At 49.1% G+C, this 15,906-nt stretch overlaps 2 protein-coding genes and 1 long non-coding RNA gene across 5 annotated transcripts in view; 1 reads left to right on the forward strand and 2 right to left on the reverse strand.

Annotated features, from left to right (window-relative positions):
• The window catches only part of LOC144292982 (uncharacterized), a 38,473-nt gene extending 34,816 nt beyond the window's left edge, over positions 1 to 3,657 (reverse strand). Inside the window, exon 1 of the long non-coding RNA XR_013360412.1 lies at positions 271 to 3,657. This is a non-coding gene — a long non-coding RNA (uncharacterized LOC144292982). The remainder of the gene's footprint in view (positions 1 to 270) is intronic.
• The window catches only part of HBP1 (HMG-box transcription factor 1), a 28,515-nt gene extending 21,211 nt beyond the window's left edge, over positions 1 to 7,304 (forward strand). For both annotated transcript variants that reach the window (XM_077864024.1, XM_077864025.1), the window contains exons 9-11: positions 1,859 to 2,176; positions 4,882 to 5,023; positions 6,188 to 7,304. In XM_077864024.1, the coding sequence (XP_077720150.1) occupies positions 1,859 to 2,176; positions 4,882 to 5,023; positions 6,188 to 6,205 (478 nt within the window). In that variant the 3' untranslated portion in view covers positions 6,206 to 7,304. The remainder of the gene's footprint in view (positions 1 to 1,858; positions 2,177 to 4,881; positions 5,024 to 6,187) is intronic.
• A 400-nt stretch (positions 7,305 to 7,704) lies between these two features.
• Positions 7,705 to 15,906, reverse strand: part of COG5 (component of oligomeric golgi complex 5) — a 296,918-nt gene continuing 288,716 nt past the window's right edge. For both annotated transcript variants that reach the window (XM_077864022.1, XM_077864023.1), the window contains exons 20-22: positions 15,645 to 15,771; positions 15,089 to 15,168; positions 7,705 to 8,502 (exon numbers count right to left, since the gene is read on the reverse strand). In XM_077864022.1, coding sequence (XP_077720148.1) covers positions 8,388 to 8,502; positions 15,089 to 15,168; positions 15,645 to 15,771 — 322 coding nt within the window. In that variant the 3' untranslated portion in view covers positions 7,705 to 8,387. The remainder of the gene's footprint in view (positions 8,503 to 15,088; positions 15,169 to 15,644; positions 15,772 to 15,906) is intronic.

Genomic DNA, 15,906 nt, shown 5'->3' on the forward strand with positions numbered 1-15,906 from the left:
GCGGGGGCCGTCACGGGGCTTTTCGGCGGCCCCTCGGAAGCCGCACGGTGACGGCGACGGCGACGGCGACGGCGACGGTGACCCAGCGCCGAGGGAGACCCGGTCGGCGTGGGCCCGGCGGCCCGTGGCCTGGGCTGCGGGGCTGCCCCCGCGGGGAGCGAGCGGCGGCCGCGGGAAGGGCCCGTGGGCGGGAGGTTGCCCGCGGGGAGACCTTCCGTGTGGGAGCTGAACGCTGCCGTCGTGTCCAAGTCCTGAATTCTGATTGAATACCTCCAGTACAGGACGTAGTGTCCCGCGGGGCTGGACGGCTGGTTCTGCTTGTACCACTAGATGGTGGTGTCCGATTTCCGTGCCGCACACGCTGCTCTCTCTCGTGGAATCTTGGATTTCCAACTGTAATCAGATACTTCCTTTAGTGGAGATTAATGAGTTTGTGCCCGGTTCATTTATCATGCTGGTTCGGTTTTGCTCTTTTTCTAAATTACATACGGGAGGGGCTCGAGGAGAGCAAAACCTGTTGGACGGAGGCCCGACGTTACGCTAAGCAGGCTGAGCATTGATGAGGCGATTTTGGAGTCACATTTACATTCGTTTTACGTCATAGCTTTAAAAAAGCCAGGCATTGTGTGCTTGGTAGTTGGTAGAAGCCACTTTTATCGTGTGCGGTGCGTGGCCCGGGCCTCCTGCGCGAAGCCCCGGCCGCCCCTGTGCCCCGACTACTTCGATCTCCTGCCGCTTCACCTTCAGGCACGTACCTACTGTTCCTGTAGCTGACGTCAACCTGTTGTGACGTATTACCAGAATTTCTCTTTCAGGGAGAGAGTAGGGGCTGATTTAGAATAAAAGGTTTTTCTGTTAAGATAAAACGTGTAAGCAGTAGGCGTTAACACATCTGGAACAAAAGAAATCTTTTGACAGGTGTAATCTTTAGGTTGTCGGCTCCATTAGCTCTACTTTTTCAGGTAGTATTTTCAGTTAATTTGGTTATTGTTTGTTCACCCTGAGGTCAGCCGGGGTGAAGGTGTTGGTGAGGAGACCTAGGGCCCTGGGGACGCCCAGACCCGGGGCCTTGGGTGAATGGTACTTGTTCCTTTCTTGGCCTGTTTCTTTATATAGAGAAGGTAAGGATACTCCCTAAGCAAGCTTGTTGGGAAAATAAACGAGAGAATGTGGATATGGAATGTGGATATGGCTTGTTTCCATGCCGATGTTAAGCTGAGTATACTCCCCAGAATGTGGCCTCGACTGATAGGTGTGAGCTTTTGCTTTTAAGGTACCAAGTTGTGTTCTAATGGTTGGCCTCTAGGGGTGGTGGACGTTTATATGAACGCTTTGACCTAAACAAAGACTTTTAAGTTCTTTAGCTGCATTCAACAGTTTTGACTTTTCCTTCCCAACACTTTGTCTTGTGTAGCAAGACAATAGTCCTTAGTCCTGGTATGTGCTGCCACTCCATTTTAATTCTCTAGCTTTATTTAGGCTTCTGCAGGCCAAGAAATCCGATTATCAAATTTGTTAAAGTGAATCTAAAGTAGTAATTAAGTGGGTTGTGTGGGATCTGGAGGAGGTACTTGCTATGAATAAAGTGCGTGGATTTTAACATTCTTATGGGGGGCTTGAAGTTTTCTTTTTAACTTTGTATTCTCTGCAGATTTTAAAAAAAATAAGTTTAGTCAATGCATATACAAGCTTTCGTCTTAGAAGCAGCTATTGGTGACGAAGTTGTTAAAAGTAGGGTTGGTTAACATTACATGTGCTCAAGTTTCCAATCAGATGTTTTAAGGTTTTTTTCTTCTCCTGTTTTTTACAAATTAATTAAATTGAATTAAAACCATGTTAATAATTTTTTTTTTTTTAGCTATGACTTCACACCTATGGATTCTTCTGCAGTCTATGTGTTAAGTAGTATGGCTCGTCAGCGTCGTGCGTCTTTGTCTTGTGGAGGGCCCGGAGGTCAAGACTTTGCAAGATCTGGACTCAGTAAAAGCTGTGGCTCGCCAGGATCCTCACAGCTCTCTTCCAATTCCTTGTATGCTAAAGCTGTCAAAAACCACAGCTCAGGGACTGTGAGTGCCACCTCTCCTAACAAGTGCAAAAGACCAATGAATGCCTTCATGCTTTTTGCCAAAAAATACAGAGTTGAATATACTCAGATGTATCCAGGGAAAGATAACAGGTAAAAGTGGTATTTCTGATTCTAACAAATAACACTTCAGTGCAGTTTCACAGCAACTGGGATAATGAAGTAAACTCGCCCTCCAGTAGGTTTTGTTTATTATTAAAGATTTTATTCGTTTATTTGAATGAGAGAGAGAGAGAGATTGAGAGAGAGAGAGCACAAGCAGAGGGAGATGCGGACACTCCCACTGAGCAGGGAGCCCAGTGCGGGGCTGGATCCCAGCACCCTGAGATCATGACCTGAGCCCAAGGAAGAGGCTTAATCGACTGAGCCTCCCAGGTGCCCCCCTCCAGTAGCTTTTATTATTGAATTGTTTTCTTAGGTTGACTTTAAAAGGTTAAGTGGGGGGATCCTGGGTGGCTCAGCCGCTTAGTGCCTACCTTCAGCCCAGGGCCTGATCCTGGAAACCCGGGATCAAGTCCCACATCGGGCTCCCCGCAGGGAGCCTGCTTCTCCCTCTGCCTGTGTCTCTGCCTCTCTCTCTCTGTCTCTCATGAATAAATAAATAAAATCTTTCAAAAAAAAAAATAAAAGGTTAAGTGGAATTTTTAGGGTCATGGGTAAATATTTTATAATACCTAGAGAGAATCCGGTTACCTAAGGATCTGCCTTCTAAAATAATATTAAATGTTTGTTTGCCTGTTGGAAGACTTGTTTTTTTTTAAAGATTTTATTCATGAAACTGAGGCAGGAACACAGAGGGAGAGGCAGCCTCCCTGCGGGGGGCCCGATGTGGGACTCAGTCCTGGGGTTCCGGGGTCACGCCCTGAACCAAAGGCAAGACGCTCAACCACTGAGCCGCCCGGGGGCCCCGGAAGACACAGTTCTAACAACTAACTGTTGCATCTTTATAGAAAAGTTTGTGTCAGATCCCAAGGATGTCCTTACATCTGTGTCATACTATGGAATGTGCAGGCAGAGGCAATTTGTAGTCTTTCGACAAATGTGGAAAGTATTATAAACTGCCAAAGGCTAAACTTAGAGGTGTCCTCAGTTAGAACCCAGGGATAAAACTGACTCTAGTCCTTTCTACTGTTTGCTTACCCTCTCAGCGAGCATCCGCTGCTCACTCCCTATCAGACCAGCCTAATTCTCTATGTACTAAAATTACATCTTCCAGTTTTCCTGGTTCCCTGAAAATCAAAAGTACTGTTTTCCTTGACATCATGAGAAAAGCCAAATGATTACCCACATAAAATAATTGAGTTTTGAACTCAAGTTTCAATGTCTTAGGAGCTTAACTGATAGACGGAGAGGGAATGGACATAGTTTCAGGTCAGCTAATGATTTGATGTTTGTAGATACTGTGAAACTCTCCCCACAGGAAGCCTAGTTCTCATCCGTCACTACACAGGTACAAATTTTTCTTTTAACGAGAACTTTTAACAGCTACTCTTTGCAACTTTCACATGCACGATACAGCGGTATGAACTGTAGTCCCGTACAGCACCCTACAGCCCCAAAGCTTATTTTATAACGGGCAGTTTGTACCTTCTGACCCCCTTCACCTATCTCGTCCGCCCCACCCCACCCCCAGCCTCTGGCAACTGCCAGTCTGGTGTTGTGAGCTAAATTTTTAAGTATTTACATTTTAAAAAGAGAAACTTCTCAAACCAACTGCACCTCTGATTTGGGAATTGATCCCTACTAAATGTTTCTTACCAATTTGGTGAATGTGTCAACTGTTAGGTGGTACCTTTAACTCAGAAGCTGTAAAAATTAGTTTCCATTTTAATAAAAGAAGATGCAATACAGCATTTAATTGCATCAACATACTGGAAAAATATATATACATATGTACGTATACTACACACGGAATTTCCTGTTACTCAGTAGAGCGGTGCTTCCTCTTGAGGCTCAGATGCTCAGCTCTCGCTTTCACGTCAGGCACTGCCCTCACTCGTGTACACCTTGCGCAGCGTCTTTGACCTTTTATTTTATGTCAGTGGCGTTCATGGTTAAAAGCTCCTCACAGAAGGGAAATGCCAAAAAACAAAAAACAAAAGAAGGGAAATGCTTTCTGCCTGCATGTTCTGGATGAGACTGTATGGTTTTAAAATAGCTTCAGATTTCTGTCATGATGTGTTTTATCCAGTGAGGCTTCTTTCCCTTTGAGTTTATCCGGTCTCCCCAAGTACAGAAAGCACCTCGGCTTTGTCTTAGGAGGGGAAGGGTACGGTGCACATAGTTAACGCCGCCACAGTTTCGCTGTGGTTGCATGAATAGATGAGGCTTTAATCCTAAGTATTTGATGGGTTGTGGGCACAAAGAGAAAGCAAGAGTAGCTCCTCGTACCTTATGCTGCTGATACCGAACGCTGTCTGCCTTGCTGTCTTCAGCATCTTGGAAACTGATGTGCCAGGATAGAGCCAGTGGTAACTTAAACCATTTCTCTGAAATACTTTTTCCTTTAAGCTCTGTAGGACATTGAATTCTTAGCCATTTTGGATGTCCTTGGACAACTGGAAGTACTGGCACTATTCCAGGAGGCCTTAACTGCCAAAATTATGATGAAAGGGCCCATGGGACTTGAGATTTTACTGGAAATGACTACTATAGCCTTGACCTTTTCCCTCTCTCTGTTGGACAAGATTCTGGTCTTTTTTTCTTTTGACTTTCCATCTCTTCCCGAGGTAGCAGCACTGGACATGCATCTAAGAGAAGCTCTGGCCTTCAGTGTGGTGTCCGTGTTTATTTTACAGAGCCATAAGCGTGATCCTCGGTGACAGGTGGAAGAAAATGAAGAACGAAGAGAGAAGGATGTATACGTTAGAAGCTAAGGCTTTGGCTGAAGAACAGAAACGCCTAAATCCTGACTGTTGGAAAAGGAAAAGAACCAATTCAGTAGGTTTCAACAACTAATTGCTCAAAAAGACCCTGACTTCTCCACATAACTGTACTGGCACATGCAGCAATGCTTATTAACCTTTAAAAGGTGGTAGCGAGGCTCTTGCTCAGCCTTTTTATATTTCATAACATATAATGTTTTTACACCATCCTATGAGGCAGGCTGCCTTCTTTCTTTTCTTTCTTTCTGTTTTTTTTTTTTAAGCATGAAGTGCTCTTTACTCTTAGCATGGAAAGTGGAAATGTCCAGTATGCTTAAGAAGGTTTATCCAGAAATGTTGAGGTGGAAAAATAATTTTGGAATGGTATTATTTTTAGTTGGGTTGGAAGATCAGTGTAAACAACTCAGCAGCACAGTACAAAACCTTTCTAGTCTTGGGATGGCCCAGCCCAGCAGCCTTTCATCCCGTAACTGGGCAGGGCCCAAGGAAGATGGGACACATTAAGCTTTGTGGGGCCTTTGGACACTGGCACAGAATTCCTAGATTAAAACCTCAGGAAGGAGAGAAATAGGCCCAGGAAGAGACTTGTAATGAATTCACACCATGATAACGCAGCCTTGGATGGACTTGATCCTTAGAACGTTTCCGTTAGGCTAGCGACTTTTAAGTTGTATTTTTAGATTAATTACGAGGGAAACTTCACGATAGAAGAGAGTAGCTCAGTTTGGAACACCGTTTAAAAACTAAGAGGAAGACATCCATCCTTTGCAGGGGGAGGGCTGGCCAAGGATGCCTTCCGCTCATTCTGTATACATTTATGCATGTTATCTTTTTTTAGAGTAACACGCAGCTCACACTTGCTTATATTTATTAAGATTTTCTTGTAAAGAAGTAGATGGTAGGCAGACTCCCATAGAAGAGGGGGCTCCTCTGGTTTTCCAAAGTTCTGTATTACCTTAGACTTGTGCGTGGTGAGACTTGGCCTGGATCCCCTTGCTTTTCTGCTCCTGCTAATCCATCTCTTCTGACCATTTTCATACGTTTTCTGGATGTTTGAGCTGGCAGGTGTTAGCACACTTTTAAAAATCATCCCATTGGAGAAAGTGATCTTTTTTAAGTAGCAAGTTTATAAACATTCTGTTATCCATCTTTGCTTTCATTTGTCGAATTACTGTGGATTGATTTGTAAACATTCGCTGTTTTAATTCTGTCTCCACAGGGCTCACAGCAGCATTAAGCCAGGATGCTTATGTTCTAAAGTCTATAGTTGCATAAACACTGACTGTTGACGGAGGGACGTAAGAAGATCGAGGTGTCACCATTTGTCCTGAATTCGTGTGACCATAAGATACTGATAGCATTGAGTCTTGAAATGATTTAATAATATGAGTGAGGATTTGCTTTCTCCATTAGAGCATTAAGTAAGCTAAAACTATCAACATTGTAAACCAAATTGCCTTATTTTTCTTCCAAACTTCATATATGTCTATCAGGTAATATAGGCTTGAAAATTGATATCCTGTGGTGCTAAAGTACAGTAGAAAGAGAGGAGAGTGTATACATGTTTTATTTTAAATTGTACAAAAGGGGAATTTAAAAATATGTAACTGCTGTCTATACGTTGGCTCCTTACTGCTTATTAATCTGTATTGTACACATAGTGGAATGAAACAGCTGGGAGCCGGCCTTTCCCTGAGCGACCACCGCATGGCCCAGCATCTGTGCCAAACACGGGAGCTCTTAGTGGGGCCGGTGCCACGAGGCTCCCGGAGCACGCGGCAGGTGGATGGCGGCAGTGCCCTGAGGAGGGCCGCCTGCTGCAGGCCCCTCCCCGGGCACGCCCCCCAGCCCCCGGGCACGCGAGGCAGGCCCATCCATTGCTTCCAGCGAGGCCCGGTGCGGGCCCAGGTCGAGGTAGTTAATAGCATTGGGATATAGTCACTGTAATGGTGCTATTAACAGTTGACACCATTGTATTTTTTAACTTTGTGTTCTGTATCTCCTCAGCCACATATCTTAAATATCTTGTTTGTCATCATATGTTTATGGTGGGGGCAGACTTTGCACTTACTGCGGTGCAACACGCGCACTTTACTTTTCCTCCAGCTGTCTGAGGTGAGAGCACGTTGCCAACACGCGGCAAGACAGCTGCTTCTGCTCTGAGCTACAATCATGGCTTTTCATGTTACTTACCAAGTGGTGTTTCTGGGTAGGAATCACAGCTGTAAAACTGATCTCAGTTCCTTACACCTCTTCATGATGCTGCCCCTGAATTTTGCACACTCTATTCTTGTATATTATTTCAAATAAAATGAAAGAAAATTGTTTATCTCTGACTTCTGACTGAACTTGACTGAATTTTAGGTCTAAACAGGTGCAGGGCGTGGAAAATATATTAAGAAGTGGCTGATGGGGTTTTTAAACATTAAAAACAAAATGTTGGGCAGCCCTCATAGCTCAGCGGTTTAGCGCCGCCTTCGGCCCAGGGCGTGATCCTGGAGTCCCAGAATCGGATCCTGCATCAGGCTCCCTGAGCTCCCGCGCTCTCTGTCTCATGAACAAATAAAAATCTTAAAAAATGTTAGTGACAGGTCATGAGCAATAGACAAGGATCTAGATTATCTATTTGTAAGACTCTTTGTAGACTAAAAATTGTTTTTAACAATTTAACTCGACATCTCTACTACAAAGTTAAACAGCCCCCAAAGTCTGCTTTTAATAAAATGACACGCAGAGTACAAAAGACAGCCTTGCTCTGTCTTTATTAAAATAGATACGGTAGGACGTACTTAAACAACATATGACCCTGCGCCTTAGCTCTGGGATATACCGGTGGTTCCCAGACGTCGCTGCGTATTAGAGAAATGCCCGTGGACGTCTGTAAAAACAAGCCTGGCTCCTACCCGTGGACATGGCAATATAGGGTGCAAATCGGGCATTAGAATTTTTGAAAGCTTTCCACCAGTGACTCACTCTAGCGTGAAGTCAAATTTGGAAACCACGGGGTTGTCCAATGACCTGGGGGGGGGGAACAAAGGTTAATTGGGAGCAATTTATAACTTGATCAGATCCCTTAAAAAGTAGTGACGAGTTAGGATGTGTACACATACAGGGGGAATCTTATGTAATGGAAAAGAAATTTTAGCTACTCTCATAGAAAAAGCCTGAAAGGAGGAAAGAAAAATGTTGGCTATCTTGGAAAAATCAGGTCCACGGAGTTTGAAGGTGGGAACGAATCTATTTCGACGGTTTACGCTACTTAAGGGAGAGGAGCTAAAGAGGGAGGCAGAAGACGGGAATCCGGAGAGCTCGATTACATTCCTGCAGTAGTGGACGGTGGCTGGTTCTCAGAGTGTGTTTCTTAGGCCAACTGCCAACCTGGTCTGGGTTCGCGCAGAAGGGAGGCGACCGTCCCGGTGTTACTGGAGGGCAGATGTGGCTTTCTGAAGCAGCTGAACCATGATGGGATAAACTGGTGCAAATTCTTTGCCTTCTCTACTTCTTACAGATTGAACGTAAGCTTCCAGAGCGCCCCTGAAAAAAACAAAGTGTCAAAAAATACAGGAAAGCACTTGGAGGTCGCGGTCCCGGCGAGCTAAGTGGCCGCCAGCCTGCAGCGTGGTTCCCGGCCTCGGACTCGGGGCAGAGGCTCGGCCGCCCTGCTCCTGCCCTTCCCCTCCCCCCGGAGCCACGAGGGGGCGCCCCGCGCCGCGCAGAGGCCAGCTCGGGGTGCGCTGGGGGGGTGGGGGGAGGGGGCTCCCGCACCGCCGGGCGCTAAGCCAGGTGAAGGCTGTGCCGTCCTGAATGAGCTCTGGGCGCGGCCTTGCGTCCACCGCAGCCGCAGAGGCCTCGGACGGCAAAGCCCACGGTATTTACTCTCTGGACCTTTACGGAGAAAGTTTCCTAATCTCTGCACCAACGATCTGTTTAAATGGAGCCAGAAAGAATGGTTAATAGATTAATTTTTCATTATTGGCCTATTTATGCCCTGACAAAAAATTTTGGCAATCCTGTTAAAAGTTGCACCCTGAGGGATCCCTGGGTGACGCAGTGGTTTGGCGCCTGCCTTTGGCCCAGGGCGTGATCCTGCAGACCCGGGATCGAATCCCACGTCGGGCTCCCGGTGCATGGAGCCTGCTTCTTCCTCTGCCTGTGTCTCTGCCTCTCTCTCTCTCTCTCTCTATCATAAATAAATAAAAAATTTAAAAAAAGTTGCACACTGAGATTAGAACATTTCTATGAAGATGGAAGTTCATACCACTGCTCAGCTCACATCACAAACTCAGCTCACATTACATCTCAGTCTGAGATGTAATTTTTAACTGTTTTTTGCTCCCAAACACAGAACACACTGACCCCTCGGTCAGATGTGTTGATTATCGCTGGCTCCGTAGCCCTCCGCCCTGCCAGCCGCTTCACAGCCGGCTGTGACACATTCCTCAGTCCTCCTATTTCCACCCAGGCCTCCTGATTGTTTCCATCTGTGTTCTGGGCAGAATTATCCAGTTTGTGCTCTCAAACTCGCTTGTCAGAAACAGGGCACTCTAAACCACCTAGAGAGAACCCTAATGGAAACCATGGGCCCTGGGTGCTGATGACATCAAGGTGGGCTTGTCAACTGTAACAATGGACCACCTGTGGGGATGTGGTGGGGGGAAACGGGGGAGGCAATGCATGGAGGGGGCTGCAGGTGGATGGGAACTCTCTGTACTTCTCAAATATGCTCTGAGCCTAAACCTGCCCTCAAAAATAAGTCTATCCAGGCACCTGAGTGGCTCAGACAGTTAAACTGGGTTGTGGGATCTACCCCTGCATCAGGCTCCTTGCTCAGTGGGGAGTTCGTTTCTCTCCCTCTCTCTGCCACTCCCCCACTCACACTCACTCTCAAGTCTTAAAAAACAACATTTTTTAAATTAAAAAAACTAAAAGAAACTTAGGGGGAAAACTCTTCAGGGTAGTGTTTGACCCACCATTCCCTGTGTCAACAAAGGGCCCTAACCTCTCCCCAAGTCTCTAACGTCCTCTTAACCTACCTTACTAATTTCCACACCTAGCACCCCCCACTCTTTGCTTCCACTTGAATCCTGCCACGCAGTGCACAGTCACAGCTGTCGCCTCGGAGGTGGGGCCCACCCCTGCCAGCGGGACTGATGCCGGTGCCTGCCACGCACTATCCCACGAGGCCGGTGTCTACACTCAGAGCCCACTGAGCACCAGCTTCAGCATACCCCCACCCCCACCCCCACCCCCTGTGCTTCTGCCGGGTTCTAGATACTTTGCCGTGGCCTCAAAACCCCTTCAAATCATGAGTTCAGGTGTCCGCGTTCCCACGTCTGAGATCCCTGCCCAACCTGAGGACCCCGGGGAGAGGCCCAAGGAGTGTGTATCGCTCCGGAAGGAACAAGGGAGCGCTGCAGAAGGGCCTGCTTCTCCCCACCACAGAGACTCTCCCCTCCTTCCCGAGCCCCGTTCCCCTAGGTCTTTCTCCGTTCTCTTCCTTACTTTGGGGATGCTGCTCCATGCTGTCCTCCCCGCAGAGCTCTTTGCCAGGACAGAGCCTCTCCTAACTCCAGGTGGCACCAAAGAAATCACCTGGAGTCCCGAGAATTTGTGGAGAGGTCTAAGACTTCTGCATCAAGAGCCATGCCTTAGGGGGACTCGGCATTTTGGGATTCCTGAAGGCTGGCTCCCTGCTCTGCTCAAGGCATGACAACTTTAAGTCAGCTGTGTGGAGGGACCGGCAGGGCCTTCCCCTGCCTTGCTCTGCGAGCTAGGCCCCATTTTGAGCCATATGGTTAGAGTCCCTACACGACAGGACAAGACTTAAGACTGCCTGGGAAGCACCTGGTGCTCCCCTAGGAACACATATGGACCTAGAAGGTGCTCCAATGCTGTGCTCCCCACCAGGCTTCCACCACGGGGCTGCCAGGAGGCCTCGAATTCTCCAGGGGAGCCAGCAAGCGGCTGACACTTCCATCAGGGCGTCATCCCACTGCACCTCACTGCCCGTTAGACTGCAAGTATCTGATCCATGCTAAGTTTCCCTCTTAAGAATGTAACTTCATTTGGAGGGTTGGGGCTGTTCTGCTCCCTTACGCAGCCCCAGGATGTAGTGCTTGACAAATGCATGATCCATGAGTTTTAAAAAATGAATTAGAAATATAGGAACATAAACTGTAATGAAAAGTAATGACAAGAGTGCAGAAGAAAGAGAATAAAGGAGAAACGTGACTGTCAGATGCTCCAAAGCAGCAGCGACATGAAAAATGGAATTTAATGCTCTGAGAAAATGATGTTTTATGAGATGCCTTAGTTCATGTCAGAGCTGAACCTTCATGAAGCTATTTATGAAATATCTTGCTGCTTTTAGTAGTACTTTTTGAGTTGCTATGGCATCCTGGGCAATCGCTCCACTCCCAAAATGTAGCCCCTGCAGGCTCATACACAGAAGAGAAGTCCCCGAGGGCTCCGGCTGTCTTTGAGACAATGGTGTCTATACATCAGTCTAAGGAATTAGTGCACTGAGATTCACGGAAATTGCGATCTCTCCGTAGTGAATGAATTAGATCCATTTTAGCTAATAAATGAATAAAAATCAACTGAGTTTCATTTGCATTCAAAAAGACAAGACATTATGTAAACTACGCGATATGTAGAAGAAAGTTCAGAAATGAGTTTGGTTAGTTTGGTATTCATGAAAAACACCATCAGAACTACAGGGAGAAAAACAGATTAAAGCTACCCTCCCACATAAGATGAGAGCAAGATTTTCAGGCAATTATTAAATAACTTCATTTGCTTGAGCAAAACATCAGCTTTCTTGGAAGTCAGGCCAAGCATTATGTAAGAGTCTCAGCTCTCGTTTGTAATCAAAATAAGCAGATTGTTAAAGTTACCCTTATGGAGGGAGAAAAAAAGGTAGTACAGGAATTGCACAATTAGTAGGGGAATGGTCTGCGGGAACATGGCAACACTGCTCGGTGTGACACAGACTGGCCAAGAGGTTTTTAGGGAACACAGAATTCATTGCTGCCAGGCACTAAATATCAGTGGGCCTCATAATGAAACACAGAAACGACGGAAAGCCCTACCACGTGCCCTCACAGGCAACTAGTCCCTGACGTCCCCTGGGCTCCGTCCTCCCGCTGGATCCCGTCTCAGGCACCCACACCGTAGGTAGCTAGTGCCACGGGACACCAGGAGAGTGAGCCTCGCCCTCACCAACAGGATCATGAAGGGCAGGACCAGCCCAAGGGCAGAGGAGCTGGGCTGGTTCCGCCCTGGGCTCCGGGGTGGAGGGCAGGGGTCCTGCCTGTCAACGACGCTGTGGAGCTGTTCGCACGAACAGACCAAGGGAAAGCGGAGCCGGAGGGGCAGCCCTGAGAAGGGCTGCGGCTCTGCGGCCAATCTCAGGAGCTTGAGGCCGATCCTACCACTTCTGCAGAGTGGAGGAGCCGGTCCTCATCTTTGATGAAAACTCACTGGGGGGTGCAGAGGACCCCCGCCCTACCCCGGGCCGCCCTGCCCCTGGGGGCACCTCTGTCTGCTGTGGCGCCTGCCCAGTGTGGGGCTGCTGGGGACACCCAGTGAGCTGGCCCCATGAGTCCGCGATTACTCGGACTCTACCATTACGTGACTAGTATCCATTCACGCTCTAGAGAAACATCTGGTGTCAAAAGAAGCAGAGAGGCAGGCGGAGGAGAGTTCATTATTTGCCACTTCCTCAGCAGCAGTGGCTATCCTGACGTGGCCTATTTATGACAACTTAGCACACTGTGCTGGGGGGGACAGATGAGCCCACGACAGGGTCTACCCCAAAGGTTGGAACAAATGTACTGACATTTAAAGAGCAATACTCACCCTGGGTTTATCTACAGGGGAGAGAAGTTCATCTGGCGGTGCTTCGGCATGCAGGGACAAAATTAGTTTTGCAATAATAGATAAGAAAGAACATTCGCTAGGACAAAGCTTCTCTCCTTGCCAACAGCCTGGGCTGCGGCAGGAGCTTGGTGTTTGGAGCCCCCCAAGGAGGGCTCAGTTTTCTGCCCCAGGCTTGAAGGTTCTGATACCAGACGCGTGTGGAGTGATGGGCAGGCCTGATTGAAAGAGCGTGACAGTATTTCTGGGCCTGATTTTCAGCTGCTAAATATGGGCTTAGCAACAGCACTGCGATGAAGTCACGCAGGAGACATTTTCAAGAGAAGCGAAAGCAAACAGACTGTGATGTGCCCGCAGCCGGACGGCTGCTGCGGCCGCGCTCCCCCCGCTGCAGCGAGGCCACGGAGAGCCGCTCTCAGCAAGGGTGTGGGGGGCTGAGCGCTGCCCTGACGCCCCCACGAAGCCCCCGTGGGAGCCGCGCGGGCGCCCTGGGGCGGGGCAGGAGGGCCAGCACCCGGTGCCCCGTCCACGCGAGCTCACAGCGGGCAGGGTCACAGGCGCAGAGAAGCGCAGGCCGGGCCCTGCCACCCGCCTGCCGGGGAGGCCTTATGAGCTCCGCTGCTGGTCCCCGCCCTGAGGACCCGGGGGCGGTGGAGGCGGTGGTGGGGACACCAGGCTTCGTCTGCGCTCGCACAGGGTGCTCCGGGCCCCACGAGGCCCTCGGGCCTGGGGACCCAGCTCTCTACTCTGTACCGAGGCTCAAGCAGAGGCTCTCGGGGCGCCGTGTCCCCCCACCAACTGCATCAGCACCCCCGGGGGGGGGCACTGAGAGTGGCTTCAAGGGCGACTTAGGAAGTACGACTGACGAAGACTTGGAGACTAAGGGTGCCAGAGGAGTTGAAGGATGTCGCAGAGGTTTTTCTAGCTTGGCTGGGGCGTGATGGTGACACCCCAACCAAGACGGGGAGTCTGCGAGAAGGAGCGGATTTCAGAAGAAAGAGGATTTGTTTTTAAGATTCTGAGCTTGAGAATTGTGTGAGACTTGGAGGGACATGTGACAGTCAGTCTGCTGGCCCGAAGCCCTGGGCAGTCAAGGGGAGTCGCGGGCCTGGGAGCCATTAGGACAGAAGAGGTCACCAGAATCGGGGGTCTAGGTGAGCTCACCTGGGGGACCAAAGCCTACACAGAATGGGCAAGAAAAAGAGCCAGACACACGCTGTGGGACATGATGGCGTGTGAGGAGGGGACAGAAGACGATTCTGCAAAGTAGACTGAGGAATAAAAAGGAAAAAGTGGCCAGAGAGATTAGAATGGAAGGAGTGGACAGGGGTGCCAAGGAAGCTCTGGAAGGCAGGACCATCTCAGTTTGCTTTAACGTCCCCAGGCCTGGCACATAGTGAACATTGATAAAAATGTCTTTAGTCAAATGGTCAGTGCAATGTTTCCAGAAGGAAGTGGCAGTCAACTCTAAAGCTGCAGAGTAAGAAGGCAAGAACAGCAAGGCGTGGGTTTGGTGGCTCGAAGGTCTCTGGCGCTCTGGGGGAGACCGATTTCAGAGAGAAGGCTGAGGAAGAGAGCCGCCCGGTGCACGGCCTCAGAGACTCCCAGGGGAGGCGCCCTGGAGGGGATGCGGTATCTACATGGCTGCTCAGTTTACCTTTTTTCTGCTAATAACTGTATCACGTTTGGGTATTTTAATTTTTTTAAAGATTTTATTTATTAATTTGAGAGAGGGAGAGAGCATGAGAGGGAAGAGAGAGAGAAACAGACTCCCTGCTGAGCAGGGGCCCCGGGGTGGAATTCGATCCCAGGACCCTGGGATTATGACCGGAGCTGAAGGCAGATGCCTAACTGACTGAGCCACCCCAGTACCCCACGTTTGGGTATTTTGTAAAAGTTTACTCACGTCTGCGCTCCACCAGTTCAGTGACTACACCACGTGAACATGAAGCAGAAAATGGGGACCTAAAGCAAGGCGTCTTTTCACAGCTGGCACTGGCTTCCAAACCCAGGGCACACAGTTCCTAGGGCTGTGTCACGTGAAGTGTGAAGATTTGGAAGTAAGGACACAGGGAGCTGCAACTGTGGGGTGCTCGGGAACATGTGTGCCATGAGGTGGCCGGCCACAGGGAGGTGGCACCGTGGGTGCACGCCCACCCATGCACTGCTCCTCCCCGGCGTCTCCCCCCTCTCCCCCGGGGCTGCGGGAACAGGCAGGTGTCCCGGGGGCACTCGGCCTTACCTGATGAGGAGGAGCCTGTCCTTTTCAGATGGATGGTCATCTAGCCACTGGGAGAAGCGTGCGTGGGACCACTCTGCTCTCTGCAGGTTGGAACACAAATCAGTGACGACAGTGCATGCATGTCCTCCCATGAAGGACAGCACGTACTGGCACAAGGGATCTCCAGGATGCCCTTGGCCAAATTATCCAAACTCCTGCCTGAAGGAAGGTGGCAATCCTTTGGTGCACCTTCTTGACTCCCAAGGACCTTCTGGATTTTCCAGTTGAAGGTGGGTCAGCATAGGAAGTGGGGCCTCCGTCAAAAAAGCCTTATAAACTTCCATTACTTGTGTCATTATACTTAGAGGGGGAATTCTGGCTTCACAGGTAATTTTTGCACTGCTGAGGGACTGGGGGCTGAGCGGTGGGGACTTCCTTTCCTGCATCATACGTCCAAGGCAGAGATCCATGACTGAGGAAGGCGAGAGAAGGCCAGGGACCATTCTGTGAGTGGGGCTCCGGATTCACAGACGTAAGAGGGAGGACTCATAAGAGAATTCTGGCTTTACTTTATTACCTGAAAAGGCGATTTCAGCTCAGCGGGTGCTCTGGTGAACAAAAACTGAATAATGATGCTGAACGGAATAATGTCTCCCAGTGCGGGACTACTGGCCACGTGCTCACTTGTCTGGAAGAGCAGGGGTCTGAAAGAAGAAAAAGCAACCGTTATTTCACACTGTTCAATCCTGAAAGAGGCGGCTGCGTAGAACCTCAGCAGCAGAGCGGCACGCTAGCGGAAGCGTCTGTGATACAGCATTTGTCCTAACCTGGTGATTTCC

The sequence above is a fragment of the Canis aureus genome, chromosome 21, assembly GCF_053574225.1.
Source record: "Canis aureus isolate CA01 chromosome 21, VMU_Caureus_v.1.0, whole genome shotgun sequence".
Lineage (NCBI taxonomy): Eukaryota > Metazoa > Chordata > Mammalia > Carnivora > Canidae > Canis > Canis aureus.